This window comes from Pyxicephalus adspersus, chromosome 12 (genome assembly GCF_032062135.1).
Source record: "Pyxicephalus adspersus chromosome 12, UCB_Pads_2.0, whole genome shotgun sequence".
Classification (NCBI taxonomy): domain Eukaryota; kingdom Metazoa; phylum Chordata; class Amphibia; order Anura; family Pyxicephalidae; genus Pyxicephalus; species Pyxicephalus adspersus.
This window is the reverse complement of record NC_092869.1, coordinates 41,166,881-41,193,623: the sequence shown is the minus strand read 5'-3', so window position 1 is coordinate 41,193,623 and position 26,743 is coordinate 41,166,881. Positions and strand designations below refer to the sequence as shown.

At 41.4% G+C, this 26,743-nt stretch overlaps 2 protein-coding genes and 2 non-coding genes across 5 annotated transcripts in view; 2 read left to right on the top strand and 2 right to left on the bottom strand.

The window, feature by feature from the left end:
- Positions 1-12,830, bottom strand: part of MOK (MOK protein kinase) — a gene marked incomplete in the record, with an annotated part of 24,949 nt that extends 12,119 nt beyond the window's left edge. Inside the window, 7 exon segments of the mRNA XM_072427861.1 lie at positions 1,281-1,329; positions 2,112-2,190; positions 7,692-7,762; positions 7,947-8,036; positions 9,231-9,345; positions 12,389-12,451; positions 12,691-12,830. Coding sequence (XP_072283962.1) covers positions 1,281-1,329; positions 2,112-2,190; positions 7,692-7,762; positions 7,947-8,036; positions 9,231-9,345; positions 12,389-12,451; positions 12,691-12,697 — 474 coding nt within the window.
- A 296-nt stretch (positions 12,831-13,126) lies between these two features.
- Positions 13,127-13,199, bottom strand: TRNAK-CUU (transfer RNA lysine (anticodon CUU)). Its single transcript has one exon. It is a non-coding gene; the product is annotated as a tRNA-Lys (tRNA).
- A 1,652-nt stretch (positions 13,200-14,851) lies between these two features.
- On the top strand, positions 14,852-14,925 carry TRNAI-AAU (transfer RNA isoleucine (anticodon AAU)). The gene has a single exon. It is a non-coding gene; the product is annotated as a tRNA-Ile (tRNA).
- A 460-nt stretch (positions 14,926-15,385) lies between these two features.
- Positions 15,386-26,353, top strand: ZNF839 (zinc finger protein 839). Of its 2 annotated transcripts, none has more exons than XM_072427571.1 (8): positions 15,386-15,941; positions 18,061-18,780; positions 19,754-19,966; positions 20,709-20,801; positions 21,805-21,957; positions 23,858-23,965; positions 24,041-24,155; positions 24,535-26,353. In XM_072427571.1, exons 1-8 carry the CDS (start codon positions 15,573-15,575, stop codon positions 25,248-25,250), a joined length of 2,487 nt encoding a protein of 828 aa, XP_072283672.1. In that variant the 5' UTR covers positions 15,386-15,572; the 3' UTR covers positions 25,251-26,353. The 2 variants fall into 2 exon arrangements, with proteins under 2 accessions (XP_072283672.1, XP_072283671.1); XM_072427570.1 differs by having other exon boundaries at positions 15,387-15,941; positions 18,058-18,780.
- Positions 26,354-26,743: the final 390 nt, after the last annotated feature.

Sequence of the window (26,743 nt, the reverse complement as noted above, 5' to 3'; positions counted from 1 at the left end):
AATTCCTATCAATAGCAATGTCTTGCACAGGTAAATCCCTCCATTTCTGTTTGCTTACTTGTTTTTCTTTATTATGTGGACAACCCTTCAGAATACGGAATTCATATGTTCCCAGGAGACTAGTAATGGTACAGCAAAAAAAGACAATTCTGCACTTCCTGACTAAAGTTTAAGGAGGGTTTTTTTGTTCCAGCATTTTATTCTTTCAGTTCCAGAAAGCCAGCCCCATAAAGATATGGTTTGTTGAGTTTGGTGTGGGGAACCTTGATGGCCTGCACAGAGCTATGACCCTATCCCTATTAAGAACTCTTAGAATAAATTAAAACACTGATTTCAAGCCAGGTCTTTTCATTCATGATCAGTACCTGACCTTAAAAATTATTTTTGTTTGCCTGAATAAGCACAAACATCTCCAAAAAAACTAGAATATTTTCCCAGAGCAGCGGAAGATGTTATAGCTGCAAAAGGCGGAGGTAGGGGCATATTAAAGCAAAAATCAAAAGTCACAATTTCCCCTCTGCTCCAATAGATTTGTCACACTTTTGCTACTCAATACTTCTAGAAACAGAATCCCTTTCTTTTAAATTAGTACCTAAAGAGTTTAAACTGACTTAGTTTCACTTTTCTTCAGAACCTACTGGAAGTGTGCAGGCACTTAGCTCCTGCTGTGATTATTTAATGTAGGGGTGTAGGTAAAAAAAATTCCAATTGCTAATTAAACAAACCAGGAGAACATAGATTAATTGACAATGCTTTTTCTTACTTGAACAGTCTTACCTCTGAATAAGATATGACCCAAGCATGTATTATAGCTGCTAACACTGTGCTAATATGTTGGCGATATAAAAAATATTGTGTAGTGATAATACTAAAGGGAATGTACTGCAAAATAGGGAAAATGTGATTTTACAGGAATAACATTGGGAAAAGACCAGTAACATAACTATATAGGTGATCAGTTGGTAAATAGGCTTCTATTTATGTTATGTTATGTCAGACTGTACTTCCAATTTAATATCTGTGATTTGGGAAAGGGATGTCCAACAAGTTCATATAAGTGTGATGGACTATTGGACATAAAGGCTTCTAAGGCTTCTACTTCTAAATTATTCCTATTATTATTATTTAAATAATTCCTCTGAAATCCGCCCACAGATGGTCATATCCCCACTATTAAAACAAGAATGCACAGCTGTCACAATAGAAAATAAACAAGTATGACAGGGGAATATTTTATAAATAGAACTCATAGTGTATTTACTGTGAAATAAATGTCTTACCTTGATAAGAATATTTTCTGGCTTAACATCACGATGAAAGATTCCATTTCTGTAACAACCATACAAATAACTTTAGGCAAAAAGATTACTAATACAGGTCTCAAAAATAGTAGTAGAACAAATATAGTGTTTACCATAAATAGCAAAATGGAATAGCACAGAAATGTGTGCAATGGTGGATGACACGGTGGGAAAAGAAACATACACTTGCTGGGGAAGATATTCTTTGACACGGTAAGGTGTTTATGATTACTATGGACTTTAAATCAGGGTTTCTCAACCAGGAATCTGTGTAACCCCAGGGTTCTTCCAGAGGTTGCTGGAGGTTCTTGAAGCAGTTTGTGCTTCTCAGGTCAGTATAAGTGACACCAATGATGTTTTTGGATACCTGTAAGGGTGACATTCTTCCCAATGGCCAGCAATGTAAGAGGAATTCTTCCCACTGACCACCCCACTAATGTACTGTGATCTGTTGATATAGTAAATGTAGCAGGAATTCTCTGAAGTTATTTTAATAGTAAAAGGTACAAAAGGCCACTTTAAACTGTATTGTTTATTGACAAAAAGTAAACTCGCATAGGTTCCTCCCATAGTGCACTGCTCCTGCCACCATACTATTCAAGACAACGGAACTGCTCCAGAGGATATAAATCTGATTCAACCTGAAGAATAAGCTGTAAGGAGACTGAAAAGTCACAGGTAACAGATGTTATATAACAAGTCTGAGATTGTCTCTTGGCAGAAAACCCAAAGAACACAAAATACATGTACCACATCCTGGATGTACAATCCAGGCTTCTACCTAATAAAATCCAGTGCACTCCGGCTTACCTGTGAATGTGCTCCAGGGATTTGCACAGCTGGTACATATAATTACGGATTTTATTATCGTTTAATGGGTGTCTTCGCTCTGTGAGATAGAAGTAAAGTTAAAGCGATGAGCAGCGTGGGCGATATCTCTAGAACAAAAATCTTACGGACACAAATAATATGAACAAAACACAAAAAAAAGCTTTGCAACCCCGCTTCTGCCTTTATAGTAACAAAACAAATAAAAATCTTTTTATATATCCTTTATAGTTGTGAAAAGAATAGAAAAGAGAAAACTTTTTCACTGCAAACTCAATTGTATTAGTTTAAAGTAACAAAAACAGATCATAATTCTGTGTAACATAAATCAATCAAGTGAATGCCGATTATCGGGCGATAAAAATCTGACGTGTGTACGTAGCTTAATACAATATATTTAATGACAATATAGTTTCTCAATTTATTTATACTCACCCAGGTGCGAGACCTGGGCCTGTTTAGAAGACTTGGATCAGGGGTGCCCACACTTTTTTGATTGCAAGCTACTTTTAAAATAAAAGTCAAAATGATCTACCAACCATAAAAATGATAAACATATATTTATTTATATATATACCAAGTATACTTTATATTTAAAATGATATATTGTTTACCTTGCATAACAGCATGAACATGTATGGCACAATACAATTCTTTATTTATTCTTACTTTAGTTCCGCTTTAAAATGATCATTTTGCAGATTAAAATATTAAAAACAAATGAACATGTGCAAACTCCTGGCTCAAATAGTTTTTATATGTTATTAGCCCAATCACTCCACTATCTGTGCATAAGCATAACACTGGAGCTGGAGACTCCCACATTTAATTCAACAAAATTACACCTGCCAAATTAACATTTGTAACACCAGACTTGCTAAGAAGCTGCTAAACTTTAAAATAATAGAGTGCAAGACATTTTGTGCAAACTGTGTCATATTTTAGTAGGTATATTTTTGCACTCTTCATTCTTGTCTGTTAATGTAAATCTCTGTTCCATTTAGTTATATTCTGGAATGATGTATGGTTACTGCAGTACCCAGTAACATGCTATACCCAAATATTGATCTGAGTAAAAATGCTGGAAACAAATGAGGCAGCTTTAAAGCCTTTGTCAAATATTTGTCAAGTGACATGTAGCAGCCACTCTACAAAAAAGGAAAGTATAATTACAACCCCCTGAAAGTTAGAATTTTACAAACACTAGAAATCAAGATACTGGATACAGGGAAAGAAACAAGTATATGCCTTCAAGTTATAAGAACATACATAAAAAGAAGTTCTATCTAAGGTGCAATATGACTCACCCAACCAGAGAGGCAGAGAAAGAGAGAGAGAGAGAGAGAGGGGGGGGGGAGAGCAGAGAGGGAGAGAAAAAAGAAAGGAGAGAGAAAGAGCACAGAGAGAAAGAGAGAGAGAGAGAGAGAGAGCAGATAGAGAGCAGAAAGGGAGAGAGAGAGAGAGATAAAGACAGTGGGGAGAGAGAGAGATAAAGAAAGCAAAGAGAGAGAGCACAGAGAGAAAGAGAGAGCAGAGGGGGAAAGAGAGAGCAGAGAGGGAGAGGGAAAGTGAGAGAGAAGAGAGAGAGCAGAAAGGGACAGAGCAGAGAGAGAGAGCAGAGAGGGAGAGAGCAGAGACAGAGCAGAGAGAGAGCAGAGACAGAGCAGAGAAGGAGAGAGAGCATAGAGGGAGAGAGCAGAGAGGGAGAGAGCAAGAAAGTGGGGAGAGAGAGAAGAGAGAGAGAGCACAGGAAGAGAGGGAGAGGGAGCACAGAGAGAAAGTGAGAGAGCAGAAAGGGAGAGAACAGAGACAGAGCAGAGAGAGAGCAGAGAAGGAGAGAAAGAAAGCGGAGAGAGAAAACAAGCAGATAGAGGGAGAGAGAGAGAGAGCAAGAGCAGATAGAAAAGGGAGGGCAGAGAGAGAGAGAGAGAAAGCAGAGAAAGAGAGAGCAGATAGAGAGCGTGCAGAGAGGGCGCAGAGAGCAGAGAGAGAGAGAGAGAGCAAGAGCAGATAGAAAAGGGAGAGGGCAGAGAGAGAGAGAGAGAAAGCAGAGAAAGAGAGAGCAGATAGAGAGCGTGCAGAGAGGGCGCAGAGAGAGAGAGAGAGCAAGAGCAGATAGAAAAGGGAGAGGGCAGAGAGAGAGAGAGAGAAAGCAGAGAAAGAGAGAGCAGATAGAGAGCGTGCAGAGAGGGCGCAGAGAGCGGAGAGAGAGAGCAGCCTCTGTATTCCTTTGTCACACTATGGGTCCCGTGCTATCACAAGCCGGGAACTATGACAGTGGTGCCCATACTTTTTTGGCTCGCAAGCTACTTTTTAAATGACCAAGTCAAAATGATCTACCAACAATAAAAATGCCACAGAAGTGATTGGCGGTAATGAGACATTGAATGGCAGAACATTGCACTACAAGACTATAGTGACAGGAAAGCTACAGTTCAGCTGTCATAGAAGAATAACGGAAGGAAAGAACTGCCAAACCCTCCCCATTGTTACATGGAGCCCTTTCACACAGAAACACATCTCCAGCATCCCTATAGACGTGCAGCCGGCAGCTGTTTAACAGCAGGGAGGGGTAAGGCAGGGCAGAACTGAGCCACGGCACCAAGATCCACTCACACTCATGGCGATCCTAGCCTGACATGGATAAATTCCAGCGGCACAGCTGAAGATCTCACACGGCACACTGGTGTGCCGCAGAAAAGTGGTTGGAAAACACTGTGCTAGATCACCCAGCTTCACCAATGAAAGTCTATCCTCTCCAGCCTTGGAAAGCGTTATTAAATCAGACCCATTATTGTCCGCTTGTTTCTACAATTTTCATTTACAGCTTAAATATCCACCTATCAGGTTAGTCATTCTCACAAAAAATGTGAGTTACATATCAGGTAGATGTAAAGACACAAATAAATGCAGCCCTGTTATCACCCATACATCATTGATTATATTCTATGTATGTACACCCACATATTAATGAAGAGAACTCACAATCCGTGTACGCATATTACCCCCGTGGGTGATAAACTCCGGACCTCAGTATTGCAAAGTGGGGCCAAGAGGTTATCATATAGAGAGGTAATATAAAATACAAAAACAAAATGTGTGTTGTTCAAACTGTACAAAATGTACAAGCCAATAAAATCTTATTATTGGAAAATGTAAAAGATTTTTAAATACTTGCAGAAGTAACAATAAAATGCTTTTCCATGCACAGTGTAATAAAAGATAGTGCTGCTGTATGTACTTTATATATTATCCTTTTACAAGGAATACTATACTGATCTGTAACTGCTTCATACATGCTGTGTTCACCCACTGGGCCTGATTTATTAAAGCTCTCCAAGGATGGAGAGGATACACTTTCATTAGTGAAGCTGGGTGATCCAACAAAGCTGAAATGGATCTGGTGCAGGATTTAAAACATTTGCTGGCAAATAGCAAATGACTAAAGAAATCCATTTCAGGTTTGCTGGATCACCTAGCTTCACTGATGAAAGTCTATTATCTTTAGCCTTGGAGAGCTTTAAGAAATTAGGCCCAGTGAGTCTCCGCTTGGTCACATTACTATCCCAAGAGCTGCTCAATTCACAACAAGCAATATGAGTAAATGATTAACCCATTTCCCTGTTCTCAGAGCAAACAATCTTAGAGGAACAGATCCACCTCCATTGAGATCTCGGGTTCCCAGGATAAACATGTACATGCATGTATTTAGGTTTCTTTACATAGCAGCAGCTGTTTTGTACATAACAACAAAATAGAGCTTGACATGCAAAGCTTTATTCCTGACACTTATTATTCAGTATAAAAAATGATAAAGGGTGCAAAGTACCTGGGGGCAGTGGAGGTAAACCTTAAAGTCAACTGCGAGCTAGGTGGTAGATATATTTAACTTTTACAAGCTGGGGTACATGCTGGCCCCCACACCTGACACCAGAGCCTCTCTCCCTTGCTTACTTTTCTTACTTTTGCTTACTTTTATCTCCAGGGTGCCCAAGACCTTAATGACTGATGCCAGGCAAGACAGTGACAGGTGATCAGCAAATATTTGCTATCTCTCAACACAACACTAGAAGGTTTAATCTCCGGATAAGAAAGGGATTCTTCACTGTAAAGCTGCGTACACACCTGCAATTTTTCTCGTTGGAAAGGATCTTTCACGATCCTTTCCAACGAGAAAAGACTGCACGATGCATGAACGATGCTGTACATACAGCACCGTTCATGCTCTATGGAGAGGGGAGGGGGAGAGCGACGGAGCGGCACCCTGCTGTGCGCTCTCCCCTTCCCTTTCATTAGGATCGGTCGTCGTCCATCGTCCATGGATCCGCCAGGACGGTCGTCGGACGATGGACGACGACCGACTGTACACACGGCAGATTTTCGCCCGATAATTGGCCGATACCGATTATCGGGCGAGAAAAATTTGCCGTGTGTACGCAGCTTAAGGTCTGTGAAAATGTTGAAACGGCTCCCTCAGGAAGTAGTTTCAGCAAGTTCTATAGATTGCTTTAAGAAAAAGCTGGATGATCTCTAGTAGCACAGAATATAACTGGGGATTAAGGCTTTAAAGTAAAGATAACAGAGACTGCTGATCCAGGGAACATCATATAATCATATAATCAGGAAGGAATTTTTTTTCTGTTGGAGCAAATTGTACCAGGGTTTTTTTACCTTCCTCAGGACCAACTATGTCCATACGGTTTTATTTCTGGGATATGTTTATTCCCCTTGTGGTTGAATTTAATGGACTGTCTTTTTTCAACTTAACTATATAACCTCATCTTTTTTTCTTTATCAAAATGAGTGAGTGAGGATTATATTGTATAGAAGATAAAGGAATGTTAATAATAATAGGAACTCACCTATCCCTCTTCTTCTGTCTTTTAAGACCCTCACTACTTACCCACTATTCTATATTCCCCCTCCTATTCAATGCTGCTTCACCAACTCTTAGCTTGTAAGCTCCTCTCTTCCTCTTCCTGTGTCATTGTTTGTATCTGTCATTTGCAACCCCAATTTTATGTACAGCGCACTGTAATATGTTGGCGCTATATAAATACTGTTTATTATTAAAAATATTAGGAGGAAGCGGCTGAAAAGCACACATAACAATAAAAAAAAAGAAGAAAATAACACAGAGCTTTAGCAAACTACATATTTATCTACATTAAATCACTGCCCAAAGCAATCTAAGAGTTGGGGAAGCAGCATACAATAGGAGGGGGGATATCGAATGGTGGGTAAGTAGAGAGGGTTTTTAGAGACAGAAGAAGATGGGTAGGCGAGTTCCTATTAATATTATTCCTTTATCTTCTATACAATAAAATCCTCACTTACTTTTACTCACAATAAAATCCTCACTTACACTTACTAGTTTTAGTAAAATATAAAAGATGAGGTTGCATTGAGGGATAGCAAATATTTGCTGATCACCTATTATGTATAAAATAAAGCCAGATTTCCAAATATACATGAACCCAAGCTTTATTTAGTGCAAGGAGGTAGATTTGGTTATACAATTACCAACGCTGAGAAAGGATTTCTAATGCAGAATTCATTTACCTCTTATCAGCTCATAGATATTCATATCCATCAATTCACAAATGAGAGCCAGGCATCCCGATTTCCTGTCGCTGGAACACAAAAAAAAAACATTCGGATTAATCCAGAAAGAATATCTGTGACTCAGGACTCATATCTACAAACTGTGAAAGCAGATAACCTGCATTTTATATTGGAATGTAATAGAAAACCATGCAACACGAATCAATAAATTCATTTCACATTCAGAAAATAAGTAGAAAATGGGATACGTACAAAAGCACTTCATGTAGACTGAGGATGTTGGGGTGTGGACTAAGCCTCCTTAGCGCTTGGATTTCTCTCAGATTATTCACTTGCTCTGTGCTTGAGGAGGAAGAAAAATAGATATGTCATTTATTAATATCAAGCTGTAATTTCTTGGATTTATGTTGCATAAAGTGAAATCTGATAAATAAAGAATTAAACTTACATTGAGCCCTTTTCTTTACTGCAAGAGGTAACCCTTTGATGATGGATAAGGTGATTTTATTATTATTATTATTGTTATTATTAATAAACAGGATTTATATAGCGCCAACATATTACAGAGCGCTGTACAATAAATAGGGGTTGCAAATGACAGACTGAATACAGACAGTGACACAGGAGGAGAGGACCCTGCCCCAAAGAGCTTACAATCTAGAAGATTTATATTTGTTTAGTTATATGACTCCTTCCTCCTCCTTGTGCAACCAGTCCACAAAACCCTCTTCCCTTTACTGATCTGTCATGTCTATCCCATATATTGCGGGACCAGCAATCCTGCACCATACAGTAATACACAACGGGTCAACCAACATTCCAGAGCATCAAGTAGAAGAAGAGAACTCCTGCTGCCAGAGGTAAGAGAAATACATTAACAGCCCATATACATGCTCAGCAATAGTCCCTGCAAATGATTGTTAGTAGTCATTTTCAGAGACAGTAGAACAGACAACAGTGGTTGAATGGGAAGAACAAGCAGGAAGCACCCCGCTGCATCCCTCCCATTAGAAAACAACATTTACTGTGTTGATTGCTTAGTGATGGGTTATGGCTTGATATTGGGGAAGAGCTGAACAGAAGCTAGTTTTATGGTTGAGGTAATCACAGACCTTCAGCTCAGGAAAATCAGTACACAGCCTAAGTATATCAACTAATTCATAAGCCCCTGGTCAGAACAAGCACAGGGGGTCCCACTGCAAGAGTAGTTTATTTTCCCCTGAAGTTTGCTCTTAACTAAAATTTTTAAAATCACAACAAAATGTAAGGTTGGTCTAGGGGGTTATTTATGAATGAACACATTGTGCAAGAACCAACTCCTCTCCAATTTAGCGCCTGCAGCACTTCTTTGTACACAATGGACCTGATTTATTAAAGCTCTCCAAAACTGGAGAGGATACACTTTTATCAGTAAAGCTGGAATGGATTTCTTAAAAGTCATTTGTTAGCTAGTTAGTCATTGCGTTATCTTGCACCGGGCTCTATAAAGTTTATTTATACCCCTGAACATGGCAGTAATTCACAAAGCTTGTGTACCTTTTGAAAACTTGCTTCATCTTCTTACAAGCGTAGTAGTTTCCATCTTTTAAACTTTGAACCTTCACAACCTCCGAAAAGGTCCCTTCACCTATTTTATTTATTTTCTTGTACCCTGGAATAAAACATAAAAAAGTTAAATGTTTTAGGTGTTGTTATGTTCATCTGGATTGTTACCAAATGTAGTAGGAACCAGAGAACAAAAGAATTTGGAATGAGCATGTATTAGATGGGGTGCAAAGAAGAAAAGCACCAGACACATTGGGCCTGATTTATTTACAAGACTGGAGAAGATCATGGGAGAACCTGGGTCATACAGCAAATCCTGGAATGGATCCAGGATTTAAGGCATTTACTAGCAAATAGAAAATTCTTTAAAAAAATACATCTCAGGTTTGCTGGATCACCCAGGTCCCCCTTGATAATTTATCTTCTCCAGTCTGGAGAGCTTTATTAAATCAGCCCTATTTTATGAAGTCCACTTCATGTTGTATTCAATAACATCCAACATGTTTCGGAGGTTTGAGAAGTCATTCTTTATCAAGTCTTGGTAAATGCGAAGAGAAGGAATGTATACAAGACTAGGAGATCTGAAATTAACCCGAGAAACAATTGTAATAATTTAAAGGAAGACATGTTTTGCTGAAGATGCTGATTTGCAGCCTGGGTATAAAAACTGTACTGCACTTTACACAACATGCCTGTCACTTTCCTCCCCCACTTCTTTTTCCTCCCAGATATCTCCCCACCTATTGCTTTGCTGGCAACTCAGAAAGATTTACCTTTATTTTCTGTGACAATCATCAGGATATAATGGACCTGGAGGGAAAACACTTTCATCAGTGAAGCTGGGTGATTCAGCAAACTTGGTATGGATTTCTTCAAAGTCATTTGCTATTTGTTAGCAAATGTTTTGAAACCTGGACCAGATTCATTCCAGGTTCACTGATGAAAGTGTATCCTCTCCATCCTTGGAGAGATTTTATAAATTAGGCCCAAAGAGAGAATGGACCTGATTCTGGCAAACCTGGAATGGATTTGGTCCATTACTGAGAATATTTGATAACAGATGATTTTTAAGAAATAAAGGTTTGCTAGATCACCCAGGTTCTCTTATGATAGTCTATCTTTTCCAGTATTGTAGAACTCACCTACTTGGAACAGTTATAGGATAAATGGAGTGCAGCTCACATGCAAGCTACTTATTCACATTTGTGAATGTTTTCACTTGTTTTATTGTGGAACTATGTGGAAAAGTTTAACTGTACATTATCAATGCCATGATCCAATGCTGGAGCCTCCCGAAGGAATTCTAGCATTGGCCCCGGGCCAAGACACTCAGACACCAAAAAGCAGTGAATCTGACATTTGCTACATTCTTTGCTGGGGAATTTTCCAGGTCCATTTGTTTCATTTGCATTAATTGATTCTCAACCAGGGAATGTTTCAGTGAATGTCAGATTCACTGATTTATAACTAGACCTCCAGGTTATAGGCAGCAAAACTCAGACGTGCCTAGGGTTGCCTCCTGGCTGGTATTTTACCAACCAAGCCAGTAAAAATAAGACAAGTTGTCAATATTATTATTAGGAATAAGATCACAAAGCTGGGTTCCAGGAGAAGATGGCAGCCTCGGGTGTGCCCCATACTCAGAGGTAAATTATTTTTGATAGGGTTGCAATGATGCAAGAGGACGGTGTAACATTGTATGAGGAGCAAAAACATGGCAACTTGTCACGGGTCATTAGGCTACTGGGGCAGCATTACCAAACTGTCCTATGAAAGGTCCAATACCTTTCTGCCTCCCTGGCATTTAATTGCTCCCGCAATGATAGGGATGTCATCTTATACACATGGTCTCCTTCATCAAACCCTGCAGAGATGAAGAATAACTGAGGACGTTTATGAAAACTGGTATGTTGTTTGCAGTTGCTATTCTGTTGTTTTATTGATTTTACAGTTCATGTTGGGGGCTTATGTATGTTCTATCGGTCAATGGGGCACCAAATACCTTATCATAGGTGGGGGGGGGGGTTACCTGTGGGGTGACACAGGCCAAAAAAAAAAGGCACTCGCCCATTTATTAAGTTAATTAAGTTAAATCTGTTATTGGGCAGAAATGAGGGGGGAGGGAATCTCAGATAAGAACTGGTAGAGAGGGGCAAATAGGCAGGAATAGAAGGGGGGGGGGGGGGGAAAAATCATGAAGCAGGAACAAGTAAGGATGGGAGCAAATACTGCCACTTGGTATACAGCATGATGGAATGGAACGCCTGTTGAGGAAGATTTTGTTAACTTTCCACCTAAAAGGGACCTATCACCACATTTCTAAGATTATATAAAAGGGTGGCTATCCTTCCATATATATATTTTGTGGTGGACCCTTCCCTTCTGTTTTTTACCACTGCAGCTTAAGGGGAAACCTGCAGCCTTCTAAGATACTTGTGTCACATATCCCAGGAGGCTGCTCCTTCTGTGCATGCATAAGATCAGGCATGTGTCATAGGGGGCTTCCTGCACATGTGTGAGATCGGGCATGTGTCATAGGGGGCTTCCTGCACATGTGTGAGATCAGGCATGTGTCATCGGGCATGAGTCCTAGGGGGCTTCCTGCACATCTGTGAGATCGGGCATGGGTTATAAGGGGCTTCCTGCACGTGTGAGATCAGGCATGTGTCATAGGGGGCTTCCTGCACATGTGTGAGATCGGGTATGCGTTATAAGGGGCTTCCTGCACATGTGTGACATCGGGCATGTGTCATAGGGGGCTTCCTGCACATGTGTGACATCGGGCATGTGTCATAGGGGGCTTCCTCCACATGTGTGAGATCAGGCATGTGCCATAGGGGGCTTCCTGCACATGTGTGAGATCGGGTATGCGTTATAAGGGGCTTCCTGCACATGTGTGAGATTGGGCATGCATCATAGGGGGCTTCCTGCACATGTGTGAGATCGGGCATGTGTCATAGGGGGCTTCCTGCACATGTGTGAGATTGGGCATGTGTCATAGGGGGCTTCCTGCACATGCGTAGGATCATTTTACATTTTCAGGAAAACACATGACCCGATCTCACTCCCAGCAGTGCAAGACTGGGTGATGTGAACAGAAGCCAGAAGAAGTAGGAAGAAGATGGCGGCGCCCGCTGTCCAGTCCGTACCGAAAAGTCTGGGCGGCGTTGGACCTACTGGACCGGTTAGTGTAGGGATCGGCGGCTTCACACCTGTAAAGGTAAGTTGTATTTTTTAATTTTCTCCCCATCCTACAGACTTGAGATCCCAAATGGGCACCATGTTATTGCAGAGATAATGAGCATTATATTATAACACCAAAATACACACATTCATAACACATTCACAATCATATTCACATGACCTGTATGAATTTAGTATTATTAGCAATGTCTCCTCTATGGCAGCCCAGTGCTCAGCTCCTCACACACTGGCTCCAGCACTGACTTACTATTCATGGTGTCACCGGCACCACACAGAGCCTCTCACAGCTGACTGAGCGCCGGGGGCTGGCACTGGCATCGCTCCCTCCTCTCCCTCACGAACCCGGGCACTGGCCTGAAGAACACAAGGCTGCCATGTTGTATCACCGTCTCCTAGGTAACCGCTCACAACCCTGACAATGAGGCCTCCACCTCCTGTCACTAGGACACCAGAGAAGGCGGAGTCTCCGTACGATAGACGTCACAACGCTCTTGACTCCGCCCATTCAGATGTTCGGGATACGTGCAGGAAATGTACGCCTGGCTCCCTGGATATAACATATATATAAGTGAAATATAAAAAAAAAACAAAAAAAACATTTTCTTAGGGCAGCATTGCGGTATATAATAATAATTGTTCACCCGCTTCAAAATATATGTCATAATGAAAAAAAAAAAAAGATGCGCCCAACGTGGGGCTCGAACCCACGACCCTGAGATTAAGAGTCTCATGCTCTACCGACTGAGCTAGCCGGGCAACTGTGTGCTGCATGACTCCAAAAGCTTATTTAGAACAAAGACATTGGGATGGCTATACTGAAAGTCTTTGCAAGTGAATGTAGCCACTGTAAGATTGATAATATTTTACTATTTATTGTATTTTTATTGATTCAGCAGGCAATGTACTTGCTGTTCATTATTTGTTTCATTTCAGAATGAGCCCAAACATAAATAAATCAGAACTCTATGCATGTTCTAATATGATAGGTTTCAGTGCAGACAACAAACTGCTGGGTTTAAAAACCTAAATATTCTGTACTATACTGCACCACCCTACATAATACACAGCGCTGCATAATGTTGACATGTTAAAGGATAATAATAATATTAATTACACCAAACATACCACCAACAGTTTGTAAAATGCTTAGTCCACTTTTATGTCAATATGTGAAAGGGAAAGAGAGAGCAGGCTTTTTTTTGGCAATATGTTTTTTAAAAAGGTAACTCATTTAATTATATAATAAAAAGTAACATAATAGTAAAAAAGAAAAGCTGAGTTCTAACACAGATCTCCTATGCTAGTTCAAATTCTAGACATAGTGCTCCTATTACATACATACATATAATTTCTTTATTTGGTGAACATATAAGGTGTCATCACAGGCACAAAATAGTCATTTAACTCTTTTACCCGACACGTTTCGCCTATAAAGGCTTCCTCAGGGGATAGAGAACACATGCATATGTGGTGTTTGACTATGTGGTTTGTACCAGGATATAAAAGGAGCTGGGCATATGTAGAGGACATCCAGGTAAATGTTGTTAAGGATGTATATGTGTGTAGTTATTCAAACTTGCGTCCCTGTTCAGAGTTGATAATAGTGTGACTTATCAGGGATAACATTTACATCTGTAATGTTATCTAAAGGCTGTTAACCCCGAAGATAAATAATTCAATGACATAATCAAGATACCAAACTTCCAGAGCGGATGATGATTTCTGGAAACTAGCTTAAAGAGTGGGAACCATAAGTAACCAATTTTTTGTAATCATTGTAAATAGTATACAGCAGGGGTGTCAAACTCTGGCCAAATCTGGCCCGCAACGTTCTCTTTTTTGGCCCGCAAAGGAATCCTAAATAAGAAATGAAGCTGGTCCGCCACTGCATTGAAATAGCGCCACTACTACAACTTCTGGAATCACGCGTCTATAGACCAGGGGGCTCTCTGCCTATGCGTTGCCCTGCATTGGATTGTTTTATAGCCGCAAGTGCAGGGAATTTTAGTAGCGGCGCTATTTCAATGAAGAGAGAGTTCCAGCAGCGGGCTACTCATAAGATTTAGCCCCGCATTGGCCGCGTCTGGCATTTCCAGCACTCCCCCTCAGCTGTACTTTTCCTTGCTACTCCAAGACATGGACTTGAATGGTTGGATTTTCATAGGAGAATATTGTTATTATTATTGTTAGTCTGTGCAAAAAGGTTACCAATTAATAAATTTTGTCCCACTGTGTATTTGAGTTTGACAACCCTGGTATAGGGTTATAGGGACGCAATACTTGCAGCCCTCTTAACTTCATTTGTCCAGCTCTTTTAATATTCTGGCTTGGCAGATATATCATTTAGGACCCCTTTAGTAATATTTTCCAGCATTATGTAATTTCAAAGAAAGATAATCTACCAGCTTGGCCGGTTAGCTCAGTTGGTTAGAGCGTGGTGCTAATAACGCCAAGGTCGCGGGTTCGATCCCCGTACGGGCCAGATACGTTTTGCTCATAGGAATTATCACAAATTACATTATGCGGCTGCTACAACATCCACCAATGCCCGCAGGGCAGCACGTGCTGTGTTATCCCCGTCCTTACCTTACATGACCTTATATTACATTCAGTGCTTTTGAATTTGAGCATAACTCTCATCTGAGTTATTATGGAATTGCTTTCCTTATTAATGTAGTTTTGTAATGTTTAATTTATTTTTATTGAAAGGACCTCTTGCATTTATAAGTGTGTAGATGGACATCTGTCATGCATGACTTTGTACAGCCCTGTTTAGGATTGCACAAGGACACGTGTTCGTGGTTCATCAGCTATCAATTGCCTTGGGCACATGTTTCTTTATTCTCGGCTATTGATTGGGCATGCCTTCCTGGGGTGACATATCCTACGGTCACATGACTACATGAAGCGGGAGGCAAAACGCGCTCAGGAGATTGGCGCTCATCGCGAGCCGTAGTGCGCTGAGCCACGCCCCTTGCTCCTGACCTTTTTAGAATAGGGGAGGATCCCCGCCCTTAGAAACGGAACCGGTACCGATCGACACGAAACACTGGACGGCCAGGAATCGGTCTTTGGAGAGATCGAGGCGGTTTGACCGGCGATTGTAAGTGCGTCACAACCTCCAACAAGATGGCGGCGCCGATCGGCCACGACAAAATGGCGGCAGAGGCGGCAGGGGAGTTCATGCAGGTGGTGGTCGGCGGTGACTTGGAGCCCGGGCAGCAGGTGGTGGTACTGCAAGGGGCGACCGGTGAGGAAATGAGGGCGACGGATATTAGCTCGGAATTTCTGCAGTCTATCGCCCACACCGACACCATCTACTATGTGCAACCGGACGGCAGCCTGGTACCCGGGGGCACCCTGGCCGAGGTGACCGGGGGAGAGGGCACCATTGGGGCGCCAGTGATGATGGACGCAGCGCTGCAGCTCAAAAACGTGGCTGACCAAGTGGCCCTACGACCAGGGGCCCCTAACCAGGTGACCAGGATCAACCAGAAGGTAAATTCCCTGCCATGGTGGCAAAACTCTGTTTTAGATTTAAATTATGGGTCATTGGAGGAGATTTTTCCTCACTTCCTGTTCCTGTGACACCCATACTACAAAAGGTGGCATGGCTGTCACTGGGACAGGAAGTAGCTGAGGGACAGAACAAGGCATGGCGCGTCAATACGAGTGACAAACTCTTTATCTCATGACTACTTTTTTAAAGAGGAACTAAACTCAAAAGTCTCCCAAAACAAAAAAAATGTACTTATCTTTATTCCGGCAGGGCAATCGATTGGTCGGGAGGTTTCTTTCATCAGGTCCCGTGTCGTTCTGGTATCCATCTTCCTGCCCGCCATCTTCTCTTCTTCGGGGTTCCTCTTCCTACGTCACCTGACCCAGGCGTGAGATCGGGTGACGTAGATGGGAAAAAAAACTTGCTGATCTTACTGCGCATGCGTGAGGTTGGCAATTTTTTTCTCTTTTCACAAAAAGTCTCCTCCTGCGCATGACTGAGTATCTCTGAGCGGCCAAGAGCCTCCTAGGATGCGTGACCTAGGTATCCCGGGAGGCTTTGTTCCCCCATTCATTCTCTACTGCCCAGGCCAGGGGTGGGCAAACTCCGGCCTTTAGGCCAGATACAGCCCAGGCAGTAGTCCGTTCCGACGTAATGCTCCATAGTATTTTAATGGTCGATCCGGCCGAATCCCTGGCCTGGCAGGGGTCTGCAACCCGCAGCTCTTGATCCTTGTTGTGCCTCCCTTCCCCATTTACTGCCGCCGGCATTGCCACTTCCGGGGTATGGGGACACCCCCTCTCCTCTGTATGCATTTCGGAGGAGAGGGATTTCCCTTCATGGGGCGTTCCTGGTGAGGTGCTTATACGGGACTAGATGCAAAAGTTATATCAACTAATAATGCATAATTTATCAAATGATTAATATATGATTAGTATATAATATACTTATAAATCACCAACATATTACCCAACGCTGTACAAAGCCCATAGTCATGTTTCTAGCGGTCCCTCAAAGGAGCTCACAATCTATTGTCCCTACTATAGTCATATGTCATTATTACAGTATAAGGTCAATTTTTGGGGGGAAGCCAATTAACCTAACTGCATGTTTTTGGAATGTGGGAGCAAACCCACGCAGATACGGGGAGAACGTGCAAACCCCATGCAGATAGTGTCCTGGCCAAGATTCAAACCTGGGACCCAGTTCTTCAAAGGCCAGAGTGCTAACCTCTAAACCGTTAACCTTGGCATAATGAATCATGATAAACATTTAAATAAATAAGTATATTATCATATGAATTGGATTAAATTCATCCTGATCACAGTGAATTTTTTAAAAGAAACATTTTCTTTGAAACAAAACTAGTATTTTCTTGTCATTAAGTATAATATTGCACAAAGCGCCTATAAAATCCCATTCCAAGAAAAAAATGTTTTGAACCTGTTCTAATAACGGTTATTTATTTTTATTTATTATTTTGTTTATTTTTTATTTGAACTCCTCATATTACAACCTGATATTGTATCTCTCTCCAAGAACAGGCAACATCATGTTTCCCATTGATCATACTGTATTTTTAAATAAAAAACCTTTCCAAGGACACCAAGTTTCATCTGGCCTAGTGTGCCTATTTGACCTCCTGAAATGGCCTAGTAGTCCAAAAAGTTTGCCTGGGTGGTGCTGCACCCCCCCTTTTTTTAATTTCCATAAAGAAAACACAGACCAAATTTTTACTTTACATAAAATGGTTGTCTAACCTTTTATGTAAAGTAAAAATTGTGAGTTTAGATACGCTTTAAAAGACTCTGCAAGGGAAGGGCCTGTAGCACGCTGCAATGTAATTGTGAATAAAGTCTGTAATGTGTTCATTCACATAGATCCAGATACACGCGTTAAAGGCGCAGGAAGTCAGTGCACGCTCTTCATGTCTTTTATAGATCTGGATGTTGACAGAGCTTTATTATTGTAACCTCTCCGGGGCAGCGTTCTCTCCTCCTCCTGTGTCCCAGTCTGTCATTTGCAACCCCTATTGTTCAGCGCTGCTTAATATGTTGGCGCTATATAAATCCTGTTTATTAATAATAATAATAATGTCTACTTGTTCTCTTCCAGCAGGTAAAATCTATCTGTGTCCAAGTTCCAGGCCTGAAATCTGAGAGCGTCGAAGATGTAAATGCAGACGATAACCTTTCCAACCCCGTGAACTTGGGCACCAATAACACCGCCGTCGTCACCACCCAGGTGGTGCAGGTGAAGGCCACCCCTCAGCCAGCGCAACCCCTTGTCGTCAAAGCCGTTCAGCCTCCTGTTCAAGTCATGATCCAGCAAAATCCCGTGCAGGTGAAAGAACAAGACGACAATAACGAGGGCGAGGATTCGGCTGAGGAGCACGGGTGTTGCGTAGCTCACCACCAATATGGCAGCTGTGCGCTGGGCAACACCGAGAAGCCTCAAAAGAAAGGGCAGAAGCGAAAAAAGGTCGCCAAGATTAAAACCCGCTCTGGGCGGATCTCCCGGCCTCCCAAACACAAAGCCAAGGATTACAAGTTCCTGAAGGTGGGAGAATCCATTCAAGACAGCTCTGTGGATTCCGAGGAATATTCAGAGCTCAGCTCAGAGGATGAAGATGGCAGCAAAGAGAAAGCACCTAGGGACGGGCAGACGTACGCTGTTAAAAACTCCTTGTTCCAGTGTCAGAAATGTGAGAAGTCCTACATGGGTAAAGGAGGGGTGTTCCGCCACTACAGACTCTACCCGGCCCATGGGCAGATGGATCCGTCATTTGTCGTCGAAGACAAGAAAAGCGGAGACATCGGAGGAACAGTGGAACCTAAGGTGAGATCACCTTCTAGATGTGTCTACAGGTAGTATTAATACACAGTATTTATATAGCGCCAACAAGTTACGTAGCTCTGTACAAGGACCATAGTCATGTGACTAGCTGTTCCTCATAGGAGCTCACAATCCAATGTTCCTACCATAGTCATATGTCATTAATACAGTCTAAGGTCAATTTTGGGGGAAAGCAGTTAACCTAACTGCATGTTTTTGGAGTGTGGGTGAAAACTGGAGTACCTGGAGGAAACCCACGCAAACACGGGGAGTACCTGCAAACTCCATGCAGATAGTGTCCAGAAGGCCAGAATGCGCACCACTGAGCCACCTTGCTGCCCCACAGTGGGTAGATGTGTTGGAGGTTAGGAGCACATTGGGTTTTTGGCAGATCGTTACAAATACAATTTAAAGAATGGCCAAGTAGGCAGTCAACCCCTTTCTTGCACAACTCAGCTGCCCTGTGCTGTTTCTGGGTGCAGGTAATCAGGATGTGCCCATTCCAGAAAGCCCCCTTGCACTGATCTACTGGCTTGCAAACTCTATTCTTCATTCTGGGTGGACCCTGGTGGTGCACAGCCAATTGTCAATGCCATGCAGGTGGTAAGTAATATGGACGTCCAAAGAAACTCCTTGCTCAAACCAATGTCACATGACCTTGGATTTAGAGCCATAAAAAGGGATTTCTATTCCAATCCTCTCTATTCCAGTTCTTAGATGTATGGGGGACATAGGAGAGGAAGCCCAGAGATTATATGTAGTGGTGTTGGGCACAGATTTTTGTATCTGGATGTCATGTACTGTGGATCCTCTCTCTACTATAAGGGTCTTATATTTAATTTATAAGGAAGTAGGGCTTAATTTCAGTTTAGAGAAAAGTTGAGGTCTCAAATCCAACCCTCGAGCCAGCTCCGGTAATATTTATTGCTGCCAGTGACTGTTAATGTCTAAGTAACTTGCTGTTCTTTTGTTGTAGAAGCCGATCCCAAGGCCTCGAAAGAGATTGTTGGAAGATCCTGCAAACCCCACCGTATCCAGTCAGCACACCTTGGCTAAGGACGGTTTGGAGATGGTGCTGGTGCCAAGCCCCCGTAGAGGACGTCCGCAGATGACTGGAAGGAGGTTTGGACGTCCTCGTAAAATATTGCGGAATGGGACGGTAGAACAACATGCAGTAAGCGTAAAAGAAGTGCGTATATACGTTCATACAACCACATGAATCTGAGCTGTTGGTTCATTTTTCTCTTCTATTAAACATTCATCAGATCCTCATTGTGATGGACACAGACTGGGTGAAACTGGCAATGTGCAGAGATGTTTCCAGCAATGGGATGAGGATGGTAGAAGGTTCATGCAGTCAATACCTGCTCTGCCCAGTGCACCCCCGAGTCAGTAGAAGGACCACGCTGGAGGGACGCAGTGGCCAGAGCCTCAGGCCATGTCCCCCTGTACAGATCCCAGGCTCAGGGAAGTGGGCGGGTTGTCTCTGGACACAACCTGCCCGCTCTGTTCTTGCAGCCATCATTATAGCAGAGTTAGGGGTTTATAATGTGATGGCACTACATCATGGAAAAGAGGTCACATGCTTCCCCAAAGCACCAGGTATTTTGCCATAGTGGCCACAGCAGGAGCAGAACCCAAAAACAGTCGGGTGGTTGCTAAAAACTGCCAGGTTGGGCACCCAGTTAAAAGGGGCCAGTGAGACCACTGCTGGTGACTAACTCTCTCTGGTGTTTTCTGCTAAGCTCCACCCACTGGCATTCCTTTGTCCAATCAAAGAACATCAGTGGCAAGTAAGATTGTCATTGGACAGCAAATTAAGTTATTTCTATAACATCTGGAAACTTCCTTGCTCTAAATTCTAACATTTGCATTTTACTTTTCAGTGTTTACATAACTGCAAGAAAGTATATATTATTTTTTTCTTACAGATGATCCAGCAATGTGAAGAGAAGGATTTAAAGGAACAAGTCGCACCAAGCTTTACCAAGCTGCTGTCAGTCTATGACTTTTTGGTCCTAAAGGTTTGTATATTGGAAGTTTGTATTCTCTTTCTGTGTATGTTTTACCCAGGCTGTAAGTAAAAAATCCCTGCACCCGCCTCAAATTATTATTATTATTAATAAACAGGATTTATATGGCGCCAACATATTACGTAGCCCTGTAGATTAAATAGGAGTTGCAAATGACAGACATTGAAACAAGAAGAGAGCCTGCCCTGAAGAGCTTACACTCTAAGATGTGGGGGAAGTAACACACAATAGGAGGGGAGATATGTAGTGGTGGGAAGTAGTGGCAGTTTCAAAAGGCAGAAGCAGACGGGTAGGTGAGTTTGAAAATATTGGTTTTAAGTGCTCCTTTGAATAAGCAGAAAGTAGGAGCATGTCGAATAGAATGAGGAAGACCATTTCGGAGAGTCCGGGCAGCTCTAGAAATGTCTTTGAGCCGTTTGTGTGACGAGGTTATGAGTGAGGAAGTCATTATTAGGTCATTGGAGGAATTAAGACAGTAGAAGGTAAGTGGGACAAGAACTGTGAAGGGATTTGAAGGCAAAGCACAGGAGCTTGAATTTGATTCCAAAAATATCGACACACACATTTGTACCACTTGTAATACTTGTGTGGCATTACCACCCACACTAAAGTGAAAGGAATAATGTTCAGGTCGTAAGTTGTGGTTTATTCTAAACTTTTGAGCTGTAAGGACTTTTAAAGTGCAGCCTATTGACTATAAGGGGTATCGTAGTTTGTCCACATTTCATGCACATGTATGAAAGGTTGGAAAAATCATTTTTTTTTAATGTGTGAATGAAAAATGAAAGCAATGCTCTAGCAGCAATGGTGTTAGACCCATGGTTCAATCAGGCTTTGAGGTTTAGGATTGTCTGTTTTTTATGCAGATGTGATTGGAGGGTAAAAAAAAATCTAGGGTGACTATTTCTTTATGGAGCATAGTAATACATTGGAGGGCCCTGATATGTACATTCCACATTTAGATGTTTTTTCTATTTTTATTTTTGCTTTACAGGTAAAACAAGATCACATGGACACTAAGCCATTGTTTCCTCATGTATATCGGGAATTTGAGAAGCTGCATTCTATGGTGAAGAGCTTGGCAGAAGAGTATGTCATTAACATGGATCAAAATGTGGAAAAACCTCTTGAAGTAACTGATACTAAGGTGAGATGGCATGTTGCTGATCTGCAAAACCGAAACAACGCTGAGTTGTTCAGCTTTTTAAGGACAAATGTCTTTCAGTGAGCGGTAGGAACATTGGCAGTTGAAAAATGATAGGAAGATGGGCTTAAAGTGTACACACAGTCAAAAGTTCCTGTACTTTTTAGGTTGCATAGCAGGAAGGGTTAAAACCCAATTAGGGGTTTTGTTTTATTTTTTTCTTATTGTGTCAATAGGAATCTCTTTACTTCCAGCTCTAGGACCTTAATATAAATATAAAATTCTTACCCATGGAGCAATTTAACTTCACTCCCTGTTCAGATTTTGGATTTCCATAACATTTTGTCATGTATAGACCTCAAAACCTAAAAAGACATAAGTCAATTCAAGTTCAACCACAAGGGAAATAAACATATCCCAGATATAAAACTCTATGGACAGAGTTGGTCCAGAAATAGGCTAAAATCCCCTGGTACAATTTGCTCCAATGAGGCAATCCCATGAGGCAATCAGATGTTCCCTGTTCCCAGTCTCTGTTATCTTTACTTTAAAGCCATAATACCCGGTTATATTCTGTGCTTCTAGATTTCATCCAGCTTTTTCTTAAAGCAATCTATATAACGTGCTGAAACTAGTTCCTGAGGGAGCCGATTCCACATTTTCAAAGACCTTACAGTGAAGAATCGCTTCCTTATCCGAGGATTACATTTCTTTGTAGTGACCTTAAATTGAATAATTGGGAAGAGAGTTCTCTATATGGACCATTTATATATTTATTGACAACGATCACCAAGACAAATGGAAAGAGTGTGTTGTGGCTTGATAAGTTCCACCTACTGTATGGTGAAAAAATGTAATTGTTCCCCCTATCCCAGAAAATAAACTTTTGCTTTTGCACTCATTTTGAAGTGATGCTGTTACATTAGGAAACATTTAACACATCCACCATGTTGGAGAATTTAAATACTTGCTGTTCCTGTAGTTGTTGAGTAAAATGGCTTTGCTAAAGAGCTCCAGGTGCTTTTGTTTTTGGATATTTTTGGTCCATTGGATTACATATTCTCCAGTGGCTTGACACAATAAAGAACCTGACCGAGGTGCTATCACTTCCACACTTCATCCAAAACTAAAGATTCATGTAGGGATAAACCTAACCAGTAATGTAAAAATAAGCCACTGACCTGGATTTGTTTAATAAGGGAGTCTAGATCACACAAATTGCCAAAACTTTGCAACTATGATCAGCTAAGTAAGACAGATTTTTAAATTATGTTTACTTTTATAATAGCCCAGAGTTTGACTGTAACTTTACTAAGGATTTAGAAGAAAGTTAAGAGGATGGAGTTTACCGTTGGTGTCCCTTTTACCCATAATGTGGGCAGCACGGTGGCTCAGGAGTTAGGACTCCAGCCTTTGCAGCGCTAGGTCCTGGGTTCGAATCCCACCCAGGACACTATCTGCATGGAGTTTGCAGGTTCTCCCCGTGTCTGCGTGGGTTTCCTCAGGATACTCCGGTTTCCTCCCACATCCCAAAAAAAACATGCAGCTAAGTTATTTGGCTTTCCCCTAAAATTGACCTTAGACTACATTAACCACATATGACTATAGTAGGGACATTAGATTGTGAGCTCCTTTGAGGGACAGTTAGTGACACGACTTTGAACTTTGTACAGCGCTGCGTAATATGATGGCGCTATATAAATACTGTATAATAATATTAATAATAATAATAATGCAGGATCTACCTATTATTAATATTGAAAAAGGATTGATATAGCGCCAACATATTATGCAGTGCTGTACATTAAATTGAGGTTGCAGACAGATTAACACAGGAGGAGGAGTGGACCCTGCCCTGAAGAGATTACAACCTATAACTATGAAATTCTCTGATTTCCTCTAGGTAGCAGAATCGTTGGGCATTTCCAAAGAGATGACAGTCAAAGCCGCCCCATCTTCTTCTTCGGTTACTGCTCAGCAGAAAGTGGTGTTTGTGGAACATAATGATGAGGTATAGGTCTTGCCTAATCACAGACATTTGTACAGCTTTTAGATTTACTGTTGTTTTAATGTGCCATATTCTTAGTCTTCAGATGATGAGTTGATGCCACCATCAAAGCGGTTAAAAATGGGTGATGCTGACAGCAAGACTGAAGAAGAAGGTTTAGTTGCAGAAGATTGTGAAACATCGCATAGTGGGGGTAAGCTACCTGCATAAAAAAAAAAAATAAATAAAAAAAACCCTTCCCCCCTGCCATTTGTTATACCTGCATTGAATTCCCTACATGTAGTAATGTAGGTATGCCATTTAGTGTAGGTGTACTCTGTGGCCAGGTGGCATGTCCATAATGGTTTGGGCTCAGAGGAAGTAGGTTGAATGATGATGGCTGTCCTTATTAATAAATAATATAATATTAATAAACAGGATTTAAATAGTGCCAACATATTACGCAGCGCTGTACATTAAATGGGGGTTGCAAATGACAGACAATGACACGGGAGGAGGAGAGGACCCTGCCCTGAAGAGCTTAACCCAGAAGACTGGCAACATTTAGTAATGACAATCTCTTTCTTGAACAGGTCTTGGACAGCATGATAACAATCAATTAACATTCGATTCAGCACCCGACCCTGGTACCGATTCTACAAGTGAAGAAGTGGAACAAACCACCACTTCAGCAACGGGCGATCTACTAGTGGAAGTCGCAGAAAGTCTGCAGCCACACACACAGTCTATAGATCATTCACAGGAATCCCTGTCTTATGAACAGAGCTCAGATCCTTCCCAGTCACAGGACCATCCTATTAACCTATCCTGTCAACTTGCAGAGGAAATTCTGAGTCTCCAAACTCACATTGTTCAGAATGATACAAAAGAGGCAGCTGATACAGAGCCTGCTTCAAATCTTACCTGTGACCTCCAAACTGAGGCAACTGAACTGGAAATATCTTGTGACCACAACCTATCTTCTGACGACTGTTCACAGGTTGTGGATCACACAAGAACTGTCCTGAGTACTTCTTCTGTTCCAACAACTTTGGCAGAAGCAGTGTGCAGAGAAGCCACCCAGGTGTCCTTTGTAGAGGTTGGAGGTACTCTGATCCCCACCACCAATGCTTTCACCACAGGAAATTTGAGTGGAGTCACGCCAGCTTTTAGCCTAAATCACGGACAAGAACTTCTGTTTATTCAAAGCGCAGAAGAAGCTGCTACAGAGGAGGCCGTAGTGATATTTGACAACACAGGAGCTGCAGAAACGCACTTGGACACGGTGGTGGCTTTGGTGAAGATGTAACTGTAACTTAATTGTTCACCATACTGAAATAATCAGTAAAGAGTATGGTGGCTCCTGAGCTCGATAATGACAAATGAAATTTGTTGATCCCACAGAAGCCTGGTAAATGCTTAAAAGTTTAGGATGTAAACTTAACACATTGTTTTGACTCCAGAGCAGTCATCCAAAGGTGCCTGCAATTTTTTCTTCTATACAGCACCCCAGGAACCTCTGAACTAGGGAAGCGCCTATGCTTTTTTTTTTTTTTTTTATATAAAGCAGCTCTCATTTAAATGTGTGCTTGGGCACCCCATAGGGGTTAAATGTTTTGCATTTGATGCACCCCATGTTTAAAAATTTGTAATGAGGAAGGTAGGTAGGGTTAAAAAAAGAGCTTGGAGTGCCTGTTCTGAGATGGTTTGCTCAATTCATAAGGTCAAATCTATTACAGGTTCACTTTAACCCCAAGTTAGGTGTTACATCACACACATGCACACCTAATCTGACTTCTGAGGAGAGAATTAGAGCTTTCCAACCTTGTTTTTACATGCCAGCTCGAGATTTCCTATAGAAGTTCCTTTACAGCAAAGCCTTATCGAAAAAGAGATTTAAGAGTGTTATGGAGAATTCCCACATAAAAAAAGAAATTCCTAGCAAATAAAATTCTGAGGTTTTGTTTTTGTTTTTTTCTTTTAAAACAAAAAAAAAAAAATAGGATATTTCCTATCTATTCTTGTATACCATGATATGTAACTTATTTATAAAGTGTTTCTACTCTAAAGAGTTTTATTTTTTACAAATTAGAGTTAAAAGGATTTGTTCTATAATGGCTTTCACTGTCATTTGCACTATTGTGGTCTGTAAAGGAACCACTTGTACAGATTCTGAATAGGTGACACACAACAAACATTTTTTGATCACAATGATATGCTTGCCAGTTCAACAGCCTTATCAAAAATTGTATATTTCTCATAGAAGAGGAGACCGGACTGATATATGTATATAACTTCTGTCCCATAAAGTTTTTCTATCAAAACAAATACAATGGCATTTTGCTTACTTGTATATCCTTCTCAAAATAATTTAATTCAATAAACTTTTTCGCGTGATGACCTTTAAATCTTTATCGGGCTTGTGGTGAATATATTTTTGCAAGCTGGATGGGGGCAACTTGAATGGGCTTGTATTAGGTGCTTACTAATCGCCAAAGAGATGAAAACTACTGAGATCCTCCCTGTTTTTACCACTTATTGATGACAAAAATTACTTAATTACCCTCTCTAATGTGTGCCGATGATTGCAGCAAGATAATATAGGTAACATAGAAAAGCAGCTCTATTACAAACATTTCGTGCAACAATAAAAGCAACTCCAATCCTAAGGCTGCGTACACACAATTTGTGTTGCTGGAAGTGATCTTTCGTGATCCTTTCGACAAATGAGCACTGTGCTCTTTATAAGGAGAAATGTGACTTTCTGCCAATACTCAGACCTTGCACCTAACAGCTTGGCCT

What these genes read in the sequence shown, in the direction of transcription:
- ZNF839 (XM_072427570.1), top strand. Translation starts at nt 15,573, where the DNA reads ATGGCGGCGCCGATCGGCCACGACAAAATGGCGGCAGAGGCGGCAGGG. An exon ending in GAGGAACAGTGGAACCTAAG is followed by an intron (nt 18,781 to 19,753) that starts GTGAGATCACCT and finishes CTTTTGTTGTAG; the next exon opens with AAGCCGATCCCAAGGCCTCG. An exon ending in TTGTGGAACATAATGATGAG is followed by an intron (nt 23,966 to 24,040) that starts GTATAGGTCTTG and finishes CCATATTCTTAG; the next exon opens with TCTTCAGATGATGAGTTGAT.